General features: G+C 43.8%; 1 protein-coding gene across 1 annotated transcript in view; it reads left to right on the top strand.

Moving 5' to 3' along the window:
* The window catches only part of cbl (Cbl proto-oncogene, E3 ubiquitin protein ligase), a 64826-nt gene that overhangs the window by 11215 nt on the left and 37762 nt on the right, over positions 1 to 15849 (top strand). The window contains exon 2 of the mRNA XM_083773169.1: positions 114 to 361. Coding sequence (XP_083629295.1) covers positions 114 to 361 — 248 coding nt within the window. The remainder of the gene's footprint in view (positions 1 to 113; positions 362 to 15849) is intronic.

The following is a 15849-nucleotide window of genomic DNA, read 5'->3' as shown; positions in this document are numbered from 1 at the left end:
TTTTCAAACAGACATTTTTAGAATCTGATCTCAGGTCAGGAAACATTTTTGATTTCCTCCCACTTCCACCTCTCTCCACCATCTAGTCCTAATGTTCTTGCTCTACCCGCCAGGTGGTGCGTCTGTGCCAGAACCCCAAGCTGGCGCTGAAGAACAGCCCGCCGTACATCCTGGACCTGCTGCCGGACACCTACCAGCACCTCCGCACCATCCTGTCCCGCTACGAGGGCAAGATGGAGACGCTGGGGGACAACGAGTACTTCCGCGTCTTCATGGAGAACCTGACCAAGAAGACCAAGCAGACCATCAGCCTCTTCAAGGAGGGCAAGGAGCGCATGTACGAGGAGAACTCGCAGCCCAGGTGCGTAGCCGGGGGTGTGTGTGTGTGTGTGCGTGTGCGCGAGCGCGAGCGTATATATGGTATCATTTAGGAAAGTGAATAACGGCATGTATTTCCATAATGAAATTGTCTGTAGCTAAACGGTACTGGTTGGGTTGCAAAGCCAACAGCCGTTTATTTCATTTAAATTGTTTTCAGAATCGGAGGATTATAGTAGATCTGAGATCAGTGGTTCTATAACCAATCCGTTTCGACCGTAAAGGTTGACGGGACTGTGAATGGGGATGATACAATATAGAAACATTGCTTTTTAGTAGTTTCTCTAGAGATTTAAAGATGACAACGTTTCTTCTGTAGTTACGGCAAATGTATCATCTACTGCTTTCCATCTCTTGATCAGAAGTCGGTGTGTGTCAACCCTCCCTGCTTTTTTAAAGGGTGCGAGCAACGTGTGATGTGACATTCTCGTTTAAATGAGTGTGTCACGTTACACACAGGTTCAGACATATCGGGCTGAGCAGCAGCGAGGTGTTGTGTGTTGTGGTTTGGAACATGTGAGAGAGCGTCTGTGGTCTGTATGGCGTTTCATACTGACTACTGCCTGCCCGTCTGTCACCTCCTTTCTGCATGTCTACCCGTCATCTACCCTCTCTGTGCGACGTCTCTGGCTTTGTCTCGCCAGCCTCTCTGTAACGCCTTGACGTAGATCTCCTCTCTCCTTTTTGTCTCTCTTACGACCCCCTGCCGCGTTGTCCCTCTTCTCGTTTTTCCTCTACCTCCTTGTCTATATGGTTCTCTAGACGGAGGTGCATGTCTAGACGACAGCCGTAAATAAACGTGCATCAGTTTTTTTTTGGTCTTGATGTGCCACTGTCAGAAACTCTCAGAGGGAACTTGAGGAATGAAGAAGTTTTGCCCTTGAATTCCTGATGCCACTCACTCATGTTCTTAACTTCTTTATCATTATATATATATATATATATATATATATATATATATATATACTGTGTATATATATAATTTATTTTGATTTTTATTAATTTGTTTATTATTTAGCAAAGATCAAGTTAACTATGGAATCGTGCATTTCCCGTCAGTGTGTGTGTGTTGGTTGGTTGGTCGGGGTGAGAGAGAACATGACATCACGTGACATCATCAGGGATTGAGCACGTGATATCATCAGGGATGGAGATCCCTGACGTCATCAATATTAAGCCTATATATGGTGATCCCTGATGTCATCAATATTGGCCAGCAACTCTACATCTGACCTCAAACCCTTAGATCGGCAAGTCACTATCGAGGCCTGTTTGCCAGTTTTCATTGCAGCTCAAAAAGGTTCAGAACACACAGAGAAAACCACAGAAAATCCACTGAATGTTCAAAGTTGTTTGGGTGTAATTGAGGTCATAAAACCTAAAAGAAAAAAGAAAAATAAATGAAAATTAAAGTCATGAAACATTTAAAGGGAAAATCACGTTGATCAGTCACAGTGGAAGTACCGGTAATTACAATTCATATATTATACAGTAGAGTAGACCTATTAAACTCATGGCCTATGTGTTTCTGCTTGGCATCCATAGAAACCTGTATGACTACGAACCCTAAGAATAAGCTGCGTGCTTGCTCCCATAGTAACAGGGACAGATGTTACAATATAAGGTTACTCAAAGAGGGGGAGGAAAGAAACAATTCAATGTTTACTAGCAATCGCCACACGGATTGGAGATTGTGGCATGGAACCCCCACCTCCTTTTCTTTTCTTAATATTTTTATTGTTGTTGTTTGTTTGTTGTTGTTTAGAGACCAGGACTAGTACTGCATGTTTTTTGTGAGGGTACCTACCTACCCTAGGGAACATGGGGAGAATAATATGCAAACTCCACACAGAAAGGCCCTTTCGCCAACCCCACCTAGGCCGGGTATGAGCGCTGATGACGCAGAGGAGAGAACGCATCCACAGCGATCCCCAGCGGGAATCGAACCCAGGACCTTCTAGCTGTGAGGCAACAGCACTACCGACTGTGCCACCATGTCCCCCTCCTTAAATTGGTCAGAGGGAATGCTTATTTTTTTTGGTAGTTCAGGAAAAGGTTCATGTTCTTTATTTGACAAAAATGTGTTAAATGTGAGGCACTTATAGCAGCTCAAGACTTTGACAAGAAAAATTAACAAAATTCCCTGTTATTGTACGGATTGTATGGATTTTTGACCGGGGGCCGCTAGTTGAACATCACTGCTAGATGAAGTGTATCCTCACCCAGTGCTGTTAGTCATGTTGTGTTCGTGTGACTCACCACCAGATAACCGTGGGAGGCGAGTGTGGTTTAGGAGAGATGGGTAGAAATTGTTGTTGTCATGCTGATCAGGTGTCAGGGGTTGGGGGGTAAATAGCAGGAAGTCAAGAAAAATATACTTTCACGCCAATTCAGTTGAGGTGGGGGGGATTTTTCTTTAACTTGAATGAGGACAGATGGGAGTGAAATATCATCGCCAATTACACCCACTAGACAAAGCTATTAGAAACACTTAAGTCTTCTGCTCTGTGAAAAGTTGCTGCAGGGTCGTTCAGGTGTTTGAGAAGCAGCCTTGAGAATGAGAACGGCCGCAATGTCAGATCAGCTTTTAATTCTTGATCATCTGAGAAAAAGTCGGCAGGGTACATGACCGAGCGACGCCTAGGGTTTCATGCCCCTTAAACCACACCAATGATGAGCCATGCAGCAAGGAGTTGCGACTAGTTGCATCGCGACTAGTTGCATTGGTGTGGCCTGCGTGTTGTGTGCTATTTTTGGCTTTCCTTGAACTGTTTCTGGACAATCTGTGAATACTTTTGCCTATAATGACATGCCCAAAGAGACTCCCCGCAGGTTAAAAGTGGTTAACCCATTCTGAACGGGAACCCATTTAGGTGTTAGCATCATGTTATGCTTTAGCTATTGAAACATAGCAGATCTACAAGCTCATAGCGCGCCACAGAGTGGCGCGCTACGAGCTTGTAGGTCTGCTATTTTTGAAAAATCGAAGAACGACTGACATTTTTAGAATCTGATTTCAGGTCAGAATGCGTTAATCAGACCAGTGTGTGTCCAGTGGAAACCTCGTATGAATCTGATCTCATGTCAGAATGGGTTAACTACCGGGGAGGTGACCTTGATCAAGGACAAATCCTCCCAGTGGGGTTGCTCTCATTGGCCCTCTAGTAGAACGCTATAGTGGAACTTGACAGCTAGCTCCCAGGTGTTGGACTATCAACATGATGGAGCGCAGCACTGCAAGAGAGCATGCTCGGATAGATGAAGGTAGAGAACTACTGACTGAATGAAGAGGAGACTTGGAACATGAATGTACAGAAGGTAGAGAACTACTGACTGAATGAAGAGGAGACTTGGAACATGAATGTACAGAAGGTAGAGAACTACTGACTGAATGAAGAGGAGACTTGGAACATGAATGTACAGAAGGTAGAGAACTACTGACTGAATGAAGAGGAGACTTGGAACATGAATGTACAGTACATCACTGACAACTAGGGATGTCCCGATGCAACCGCTCCAAGGAACAGCAATGTCCGTGACTATGTTACTATGTTACAATGTTTAGAGTACCAGTAGGGGCAAAAGTGGTGCTGTTGTGCCAGAAACACAGAGAGAGAGATAGTGCTGCACTGTTGCCTGCTAATGAGAGAGAGAGAGAGAGGTGCAGGGGGAGAGGGGAGTTGCAACACTCAGTTCACACAGGTGTGTTTTTTTTTGTTTTCAATCCGATCCCGATACCTCAATTTCTGTGTTAGCCGATACCGATAACGATATTATCTAACACCAGAGAATATTATTTATATACTTATTTTGAAGTCCACTGACGGGAATTGCGTTCATAGCCATCTGGCTACAGTATATATCTTGTGTTGTGTTTATCGCAGGCTCCTCATATTCTACTCCAACATATAAGAACTTGTTTGCTAACGTGCCAGCAAAGTAAGAATGACGAAGAGTTGTTTGCTCTTGAATCGATTGGCTAGCCTATTCTGTTGTTAACTTGCTATGCTGTTTTAGTAAAACCTTTCTCCAGCCATGAGAAGGAAAGAAACTCACTCAGTCATAGATAGGGTCAATGCAGCCTCTGTTTCCATGCCAGGTTGTCACGTCTGTCTACTCCCTGTCTAATCCAGGGAGCCAGTCACCCAAAATTTGAGAGGACCTGTGATGTCATGACATACTTTTTATTTGTGTTTTTGAGGGGCGCTATATACAGGTTTAATGTTTGTTTTTAGTACAATGTTTGTTTTAAAAACGCCTGACAATGAAGGGAAAATGTACGTTATATTGTCCCTCATTACGTCATATTGTCTCTTTATTGTTAATGGCATTTAATGTTTGTGTTGGCACCGTTTGTTTTACATCACCATTACACCACCTAATCAACATGAGTTAGACTTTAATATATTAGCGCTATTTTTCAATAGCTAAAGCATAACGTAATGCTAACACCAAAATGGGTTCCCGTTCAGAATGGGTTAACCACATGCACCCTAGCGCCACTATTCTGAGGTGAACATTCTGCGGACAAAAGCCTATTTCCCATACAAGCTTTGCGAGTGTGACGTGTCTTTTGAGCTTGTAGATCGGCTATTGTCAGTGAATAGATTTGGTGTAGAGGGAAGAAAGATGATGGAGTAATAGAGCACTGGCAGACCCTGTTCAACTAAAGAGGCTTCATGTGCAACCTTTTTGGACCTGGACATGAATGGATCCATTCTGGACAAAGCTTGTACCTTACTATTCTTGATAATTGCTGAACCAAGTTAACCAACCATATTTGTCAGAATTTGTAACCCTCAAAAATGACTTTCTTTTTATCTTTTTTAAAAATCTTAGTATGGTCAGTGGATTAATCTCATTTCCCCAACTGACTGAGTACTGAGTACTGGAAGGTGTTTTGTTTTTTGTTTTGTTTTTACAGCTAGCCCCTCCTATACAGCTTTTGTCCCCACATATATATACTCATATATATATACTCACCCACTCATATTTGCCATTGACAATGAAAGGAGAAATTAGGTCATATGTGCCTCAAATATGACATATATTTGTGGCAGTACAAACATTGAATGCCATTGAAAAAGAAGGGAAAATGTATGTCATATGTAGACGAGCAAATCGTCTCTTTATTGTTAATGGCCTTTAATGTTTGTGTTTGCACCGTTTGTTTTACATCACCATTACATCACCTAATCAACATGAGTTAGACTTTAATATATTAGCGCCCCTCACTTCACACGGGTGTGATATTTTCTTTTAAATGCATCCTCATGCTATAGCTCAGTTCCTCAGAGAGGCTGCTGTTCTCTGTCATCTGCTGTGGCAATAATGCGAGCCAAGAGGAAGCCAGCATCGCTGTCCTTCCTCCTAGTTTAATTATCATGGGGGGGGGGGGGGGGGTCTCAACCCGCTCTCTGTGAAATTAATTTCTGCCATCACTTCATTACAACCATGCGGACTGTGGCGGAAGACATTCCTGGTTATTGTAGTAGAGGAAGCACACACGCACGCACACAGTGGCCAAGCATCGCACACAAAGACGACTATTGTGTGTCTCTGGAGAAGGCTGTGGCACTAATATAACCAACGAGTATCAGCCCACCGTTGAACAGTAGTAGAGCCACTGGCAGAGTGGTCGCAGTGAAACTACAGAGACTGTTTGACTATCTATAAAGATGCACAATTGCACATGTCATGGCACTGGTCTACCGTATATAGTACTGTACATGATGACAGTGGCTCTACATCACGCTGGCTCAACAAGTGAAGTTCACTCTTCTGTGAAGTCTGTCCATTTATAGGTCACTCCTTCCTTGACTCGCTTTCCATGTGGCGTCCCTATTTTGGGTCATGCCATTACAGGCGAAAATTATCCAATTAAAAATAGCGAAGAATCTATACGCTCATTATTATTATCTATAATGTTTGACTCCATATTTGGGCAAGATTTCAGATTCAGACCACCGTTCATTTCCTTAAGATGACTTTGCTCTGAGGTCTAGGACAATTTTTTTTTGCACTGACCCATCCATTATAAAATGCGAAAAATAATTGCATAAAAGTTAAATAACATAAAAGCATAGTGCCCGGCAGGCAGACAAGACCATTTGGACCCAGCCTGTACATGTCCTTTTTAGAGAAGTAGTTTTATGCAGCGAGCATTAGTGCAGTAAATTCAGTGATATTTGATAGGTATTGACAAAGTGCTGAATGCTGATGAATGGGACTCCACAACGGCTGCTGTATGCATAGCTGCTGCTCTCGGGCCACGCTGAAGGCTCCCAGTGTGTCGGTGTGGGCGGATATGCTATGTCCTGGTGCCCTCCACATTTCTCCCACAATGGAGTCCCCAGAGATCCACAGCCTCCATTTATCTAAAATTAAAAAGTCACACTGCATATGAAGTGAAGGGCGCCTGGTAATGTTTGTTTAAAGTGCTTTAAAACAAACACTAAAAGTCCATAGACATGGCTTCCGCATGACGTCATGTGTAGTGCTCTAAACAAAGAAATGTCCATAGACTTGGCTGCATTATGACATAATTCCTAAAGACAGACGTTGTTGGAGGGATAAACATCACCCCCTCACTGTAGAGCTGCACACATTCCTCTTGACGGTAACACTGTGATACATTTGCTTCTGACGAGATCAAATGAAAGCCAAGTTTCATGCGGCAGTACTGTGTATACAGGCTTGTTTTCGGTAGTTAGTTCAGTGCCCTGAATGACATGTCTCTTGATTGTGGTTAAACCCTATCCTATCTTTAACCGATTCAAAACCCAATATGCGTTATGACCGGCTTCCTTCAGTGTTCTATTTTGGTCCACTCCTTTTTCTCTGCTTTACACCTGACCAAATCTATACGAGCTCACTGCAGCTGTCAGCTCGTACATTGGCTTTTTTTGCCGAATGTTAACACCCACCCGCCGCCAGAATAGGGTGGTACGCTATGATGAGGTAACAGTGGTTTTATGCGCTGATTTGGAGCACAGGCACAAGTGATGGTATTTTACTGTAGATGAGAGAGATAATGAAAGGGTGAGAGAGAGAGTGGGGATAGAGGAGTGATAAAGTGGGGATGGAAGAGTATGGGAGAGTAGAGCGGGGATTGAAGAGTGAGGGAGAATGGGGATGAAAGGGGATGAAGGAGTGAGGCTTACACAGACGAGACGCAAAGAGGCCTTATGATTAACAATCCATCACAATGAACAGAACACAGCAAACCGAGCGACTTCCTGCCTGCCAGTGCCACTTACTTCCTCTTCTTGTTTCACATTGTGTACAACGGAGACATTTACTACTTCCCTTTGAGCATGAGAGAGAGAGACTGTGTGAGAAACGGTGTGTCAATTCCCAGCTACAGTATTAACTATTGCAGCTGTAAAGTTTGGGTACATTTGTGAATTTAAATTTGGCCACCCACAACAATGGCTCCTGGGTAGAGCCATTGTTGAGCCAGAGGAGGAATTTTTCAGAATTTCCCCCCAAAACCGGGAGGTATAATGTTCCATTACTACCTCGTCTGATGTCTCTTTTGAGGCGTTAATATTCAAGTCAGAAATTAGGACAGAATATTGCCGTTCTAAATCAAAACCATGGACAGCGCCGTAGATTCAGAGATAATGGCAAGTTTTGTTGGCCCGTAAACAAGGAAGTGATAAACAACACTGATGCAGTATGTATTCCATACATTCCAGGGCTGGACCACACATGGGCATATGACATTCTTGGTAAAAAATGTATTCTCAGATTGTATTAATATCCCCTGACTATTGGCCTGCTTTTGAACAACTCTGTTGGTCTGAGATGGCCACGCTGTTATATTATATATTCGACAAAGTACGGTACACTGACTGTGGCCTGTGGTTAGCAGTGTTAGCTGTGTTTTCTGTGCACCCCATTGGGCATACAATCTGTAAGTAATTAATCCATAAGTAAGTAATCCATAATCACATTTTTAGGAATACATTTTAGTTATCAAGGTAGATAGGAAATGCAGACCAAAGCCGGATTTAAACTTGAGTTGTGCGCCAGTGTCGCCCACCGAAATGATCTACAAAATCTACAAACTCAAATTCCAGATCTCGAGTTTGTAGATCTGCTATTTTCAGTGGGCGACACGTGTGCCATGCAATGGCAACTCAAGTTTAATCGGACATAACCGCTCTCCACTGTAGGGTCCATCAGTGTTTTCAGTATTCACTTATAGGGGCCTACAAGCCCCTCCCTCTATCTGTCCGGATATTGCTTTGACCTTTGGCTGCGAGGGTCCGTTTGATCCTTTGTTCCTGGGATAAGCTGTCGATATATCCTGCTGCTCACAGGAAGAGCTGCGCTTCTGGGCTGAAGGGTGATCCATCTGAACCGCATGGGACTCTGTTCAGTCAAAGCCCAGTTCAAAAAGGAAATACGCTGGCCTGTAAGTCAGCAATTCCCAACCACAAGTGACCCTGCAAACATTTAGCAAAACGCTAAGATTTTAATGATACTATTGACATCATCACACCCAGTGTGAAGCGAGCGGTGCCTTTGAATTAAGTTCATTAACCAGAATAACCCTCACTGCCAGGCTTTTATCATATTTACTTTGATAGTAGTAAAAAATAAAAATAGAGTTGTTTCGATACTGGTATCGGTATCCGATACCGGACCGATACCACCCTCGGGCCGATATCACCCTCTAGTACTCTGTACTCGGAACCCCGGCCCCGATACCCGAGTACCAAAACATCCGATTGACACTAGGCTGAACGAATGCAACGAGAAAAGTCTGACCCAACACGGCAGCAAATCACCAAAAACAGCCGATCTACAAGCATAAATGACAACTGTGTAGATCTCAGATCCATCTTCATCTATGAGAAAAAGGGGGTAAAATAAGTCGTTACGCAACAAAAATAGAGTACTCGTATCGGTACTCGGTATCGGCGAGTACAAAAAATTAAGTAATTGTACTCTTACTCTGTCTCAAAAAAATGGTATCGGGACAACTCTAAAAAAAATCCATAGTTTTAGAGCCCATTGAAAATGCAATGGCGGTCGGCGCTACAGTGAAATGAGTGCTACAGTGAAATGATACAGGAAGACATTCTACACATTTCTTTAACATGGACGTGGATGGGAGGCTATTTGTGCGACCACCTGGTTTCCTTCTTTCTCACTTCACTGGGAGAAGAGTAAAATGTCAAGATGAGTGTTGCGTTTGTAATAGAGGTGTGTACATTCTCACTCCAGTAGACCCAATTGGCTTGAATCTTAGCTTTCAATATATACTTTGTTGGCAATTGGAGGGTATTGTCACTACTAGCTCTATTTGATAGTCCATGCAATTGCAGTTCTCTGCAGACCTCGCTCCCTGTAGGGAGCCTGTCATCCTTTTATAGTTATACAATACAAAAAGGCATTCCAACCATGCTTCAGTCATATTAGACCCGAGGTCTTCAGTTCAGACATGGGGTACCTCACCATCCGTCACGGTGAAAAACGGACCTTCGGTGATAGAGCCTTCTATGTGGCAGCCCCTGCTCTTTGTAACTCTCTCCCCACGGAGATTCGCCAGACAACAATATTGGACTTTTGTCTGCCTTGAAGAGACATTTGTTTACTCAGGCCTTTGGCAATTACTTTGTCTGTTTATTTTTTCCTGTATTTGTTAAGCGCCCTTGGGTTTTTTGAAAGGCAGTAAGGCACTATATAAATTCAACTTATTATTATTATTATTATAGTCTATGATTTTCAGCCTTCATGCATTGTCTGCTCTCTACAGCTGCAGATGAAGTGTAGACATAAGAGCTCGACTGATATCAGTCTGGCCATTACAGTACTTGACTACGTTTTCCAAATTGATTCGAAAATAGAAACTGCACCTTGTGACAAAAGATATAGGTTACAAACATTGGTATTAATCAATGAGAGGCTAGGCCTCTCCAAAATCGCGATCGGCATCAGACCCGGACATCTACTCTAGCATGGGTCGGCCTCTAGTGGTAGATTGTAGAAAATGCTGAGAAAGACCAACAGGTAGAAACACACACACACATTTTTATTTATTTTTATTCTTTGGAAATAAATATTTGTACATTTAAAAACTGTGTACATTGGTGACTATAACTATAATCTACCTGATTTTGAGGCCTACAAAATCGGGGGGGAAAATCTTCTTATCAACTAGTCAACTAGTACCAGCAAGGACGACTAGTGGATTTACTAGTCGACTAGTAAACTAGTTGCTTAATGCCCTAGTGTAGACGCTGATCTGCAAGCTGAGTGTAGAGTAGACATTGATCTGCAAGCCAGATGACTCAGCGTCTCTGTTCCTCTGCGAGCTTGACCAATGGCCTGGGCTTCCTCTCTGTGTCTCCTGTCCTGCCTGCAGCCGCTGTCGTAAAGAGAGCTGCTTATACTCCACAAGAGTGCTCTTGTCTCATTCATCTGACTTGCATCACATCCCCCAGGCTATAGCTCTTCTATAGCTGCTGTATTGTCAGATTGTGAGATTAGATACCGGTAAGCATGTTCTATATAGTTAACGTCGGATAAGTATGTTTGTGAAGGTATCGGGAGCTTAGTGCACCAAATCATAAAATTGTGTCTGCCATTTCCAGTGAGTCGTTAGACGGCGTCTTTTATATTAGGTTTGTTTTTAGTTGAGAAATGTCCCCATTTAAAGCATGCAGTGGTTGTAAAATGTGCATGTTTTCCATCTGTGGTAGAATTTTGTTAATTCATTCACTTAATAATCAATACATAAGAGCTCATAGGTGAGTGAACCTAATGAAGGCTGGAGGTGGAATGCAAATTTGTTTTTTTGACGTGTTTATTTTGTAGAACACCATTCATTCATACACTTCATGTTAGGCTTAAAACCTTGGCCTTGTTTGGAAAACGAGTATTTCCAGAAAAGAAATGCAGGAAAGTACAGGAAAGCCTGCAGTGTTGGAATGGGTTTTCAACAGGTGGTCCATGGACCACTGGTGGCCTGCGAATGTATTGCACGTGGCCCCTGACCATGCATTTAGTAATGTAGCAAAGTTCAGATTTTGTATCGTCGATGTCCCCTTCCCGCCAATGTTATCAGGTACTGGGAAGTCTGAGGTTAAGTAGCCTGGAACTCACCTATGCTTTTTATGGCATAGGCAGCTCCGGCAGGATCCACCGGGAGAAACTATGCGCAGCTGCGCGACATGAGACTAATTACTTATATTAGAGCGACAGTGTGCCGAATTGAAGTGGGCTCAGATCCAGACTTTTTTTTTTTCTCCCTGGAAATAAAAACGTCTGGGTTTCCGAGGCTAGAGGTTAAGAAACTCCACAGAAAAGCGCCTTAGAATCTCAAGAAGCGTAAGCGTGCCAGCTTGCCTGATTGAGTCATAATTATTAGGAAATGTGACCATATAATCATGGCATCATGTGTCTGCTCTATGGAGTACTGTATTCAATCTCAATATATTCTATTCTATTCAAATATATTTTTATTAGCAATTCATTTACATATTTTCTTACGTTTGTTGAAATACTGTATTTAAACATATCTTAATACATTTAACAATGGAATTGTATTTATACTAGACCGATGCCCGGCTGTAGACTACCGAGTTGGTAACGGATGGAAGTTGGAGATCCATGCCCCACTCGGTTCCACCCATCTGTCTGTGTCCCTTTTATGCCCATATGGAGATGTGTATCTCTGTGTCCCTTTATTCGTATATATGGAGCTCTGTGTCAGGCATGCCCAAATCTGAAGTGTGTTGCCTAATCTCTCAGTGTGATGTCATGGAATCCGCAGGTGAGGGGACTTAGACTCATTAGGTGGCAGAGCCTGACCAGAGCCTTTTGTGGTGGTTCTGGACAACCGTGTATCTGACAGACGCAGAGTACAAACTGACCGTGAAAGGTGGAGTGTGTTAAGGTGCGTTCAGACTTGAATTTAAATATTCGCCTCGCTTCGTCCCGTTTGTGCTGCGCCTCGTCGTTCCGCGTCCGTGCGGGCGCTCACGCAACTTCTCGTCTTTGCATTGACTGAATGCACCTTAAATATCAGTTATCAACTGGCAGGTGTGGGCAATTCTACATGGGTGGGGATTTAGCCAAATCAAGGTTATGGGGTTGCCATGGCAATCAGTTGGCCCTGTGTAAATGTGTGGGGAATGGGTGAAGACTGCAGACTGCCTGTGAGAAGTGGACTGATAAAATAGCGACCGTAGGTTGCAGTTTACTGTGCAAACCTGCATCTCCCGTCAGTCAGTCTTGTGACGCCTTGTGACACGCTCGTGATCTGACCTCATCTAACCCCTAGATCTCCATATATGGAGCTGGCCTGTTCTGACATCACAATGGAGTTCTGTCATCATAATGATGACTCGACCATCTCAACAGAATGATTAAAAATGTGGCTAATTTGGGCCCTGTCCAGAGCCTGGACAGGGCCTTTTGTGCTGGTCCCGGACAACCGGCTATCTGATGGACTCGACACTGAGCACTGCACTTGTGGAATGCGTGTAGCAAATTTGAAGTCGGTGGGGTAAACGGTTCTCGAGTTACGTGGATTACAGACGTACAGTACGTACAGTACTGTACTCTGTACAGTATATATACTGTACACTGTGTACAGAGACATGGTGCATTTACAGTATTGTGAGATTTGCAGGCATATTATGCCATGGCATGGACCACTAGCAGTCAGTGTCCATCGGTTGAGAAACAGTGGCAGGCGACAGGCGTATGTTTAGACCTGGGATGCATTGCATAGCAGGTGTTACGTAAAAGCACTAATCTTAGCCCATATCCCATCCCAACACAACTGTGGTCCCCAGGTTGATTCTTTAGTCGGGGTGGTGGTCCCTGGTTCACAATCAGTTGAAAGCCCCCTGGTATTATAGTGTTCAAGACAAGTGCTTTTCTTTTTAACTCCGTGGACTTACTGTAACTCTAAGCTCCTGGCCAAGGGTACGAATCTCTGTCGTTCACCTGTACTGTAGGTACCATCTCGTGTGAACATACTGTAATGAAAGGTGTGTACTATGCTATACCGTGCAGAAAGCATTCATCATTGCATGGACAATAGAGCACGGCAGCGCATATGGCATCTGCGACCATTGTTTTATTTGTTCGTCCTGTTAAGTCAACACAGTCCGTTGATAGACATCAGCGATCACGGCGTGACATCTGTCCAAAGCTATTTTACAACTGGTCACACAGGGCTATACCATGTTCTATCCACATCACAATGTGTCATTGTACGGGACAAGCAACCCTCAACCTATTTGCAAATGTCACTCGAGGCCCGCTTGCTATTTTGGTTCGCTGAGAGAGCCTTGTGTGTCGGTTGTCCTAAAGCGTGATGACTTCCTATTTTCTATAAACGTAACACGACATCCGTGTGAAACAAAGGTTGGCCTTCTGAGAGACTCAAACCCCTGCTTTGACTATCTGGACTGCTGCATCTTATCAATGGTGCTATTGTATATAACACAGCATGAGATATATGCAGTTATATTCCTGCACATTACTGGAGCATAAGGATATACCAAGGCATATATACTTTAGCCCGTAGCACTTCCCAAGCCTTGACGACATTGCAGGGTTATGCAAAGGCTAAAATGTAATTTAGATGGCATGTTATGTAGACACATGCCAGGTCCTATGTAGACCTGGCATCCTATAGTAGGCGTGGGCGATATGGAAAATCACATCACAATATTTTTTCAAGCATTATCACAATACACTGTTTCCACGTGGTTTTTATGGTTATTTTTGAAGTTACTTAACAGTACAACCACCTACAAGGTAACAAACTAAATGAAAAAGGAGAAATGGACCATTTTGACCAAAATACTAATTTTTGCCATGATCAGAATTTGAAGATGTGGGGGTGCCATACCTTTGGTTGCTTTGAAGGCCAGCATCAGAGTTTTGTACTCTGTGCGGGGCAGCGACCGGGAGCCAATGGAGGGAGCGGAGAAGGGTGGGAGACATTTTGTCTGGTTGAAGACCAAGCGAGCTACGGCATTCTGGATCATTTGGAGAGTGTGCATGCCGGTAGGCCTGTAAGGAGAGAGTTAAAATGTTTTATATACTGTACAGTATGACGTATGCTGGTGATTGTAGATTGTCTAGCAGTTAGACAATCTACTCACAACGTGTCTCATAGTGACACGTAGAGAGCTTGTAGATCGGCTATTGTCGGCGTGTGACAGTGTCACGCTTAAACGGTATAGTAGGGACAGTTTGCATAAGGCTCGTCATGGCCAGCTTTATCGGTTACCGCTGAGCTATGTTTAGCTCTCTGCTACTCCCACTCACCTTTTTATGATTGTTGTGATAAGTGAAGTGAAGTACTGCTATGATTATTCCCCGTGACATTATGAGAGGGGGCGGGTGGCTTGTCGTGCGTTGACAATATTTCACCAATCATATTAAACTGCAGCTCAGTGCTGTACCTAGTTTGGAGAAAAAATTAAATAGTGAAATCCTCCGAGACCTACTCGTATTCACTGTGACAAGACTAGCATTCATGCACAGTAGTATGTGAATATTAAACCGTAAACACGTTGCTCTCAAACTTTATCATACACACACACACACACACACACACACACACACACACACACACACACACACACACACACACACACCCTGCTGTAGAATGAATCCTGGTCAATTCATAATTGCTTTCAATTAGATTTAGGGGCGGCAGTGGCTCAAGGGGTAGATTGGCTGGAAGAGCAGCCGGATGGGAACCAGTTCGATCCTGGGCTCCGCCGAGTTGGTGTCAAAGGCCTTGAGCAGAACCCCTTTTGCTCCTGATGTGCAGGTTGGTTTCCTCCACCATCGGTGTGTGAATGGGTGAATGTAATGCACAAGTAATTAAACTAAAGCACCTTCGCTGTATACAATTAATTGCACGATTTAGCATTTTATTTACTCTGGCCTCATAATACACTGATAGACCTAAAGTGAATTAAGGCTATATTACTTTTACTATGGGCCAAGGTGTAGTAGACTGAATGGGGGAATGCTGATCTATTCTACATCACCATTCATGTCTAGCTTTCAGATATATTTTTGACCAGCGAATCAGAATTGACCCGTTGCAGGTCGGTCGCAGTTTGGAAATTCTGTCGCTACTGGTTGTGTTGCAAATCCCTGCTGTGGACAAACATGCTATTTCTGGCCCTCGGGTGGAGCAGTGGTGTATATAGCTCCTCCCCCACCACCATGGAGTCTGGGGGTGGAGCAGTGGTGTGTATATTGCTCCTCCCCCACCACCATGTAGTCTGGGGAGGTTTGAATGCACCGCGGTGCATCCGGCAGCGTCGAGCGACCTACACGGACACAATTGGCTCATGTTTCGGTGGGAGGTGAGCCGGGTGCGAAGGGTGATATTTCTCACTACGTGCACTCCTGCGGCACCAGGGACTGTTGGGCGGGAGGAGTAGAATGAATGGAGGCTCTACATCCTTCCCATGG

This window comes from Protomyctophum parallelum (genome assembly GCF_964188405.1).
Source record: "Protomyctophum parallelum genome assembly, chromosome: 9".
Classification (NCBI taxonomy): domain Eukaryota; kingdom Metazoa; phylum Chordata; class Actinopteri; order Myctophiformes; family Myctophidae; genus Protomyctophum; species Protomyctophum parallelum.
The sequence above is the reverse complement of the archived record's forward strand: the minus strand, read 5'-3'. Positions and strand labels throughout refer to the sequence as shown.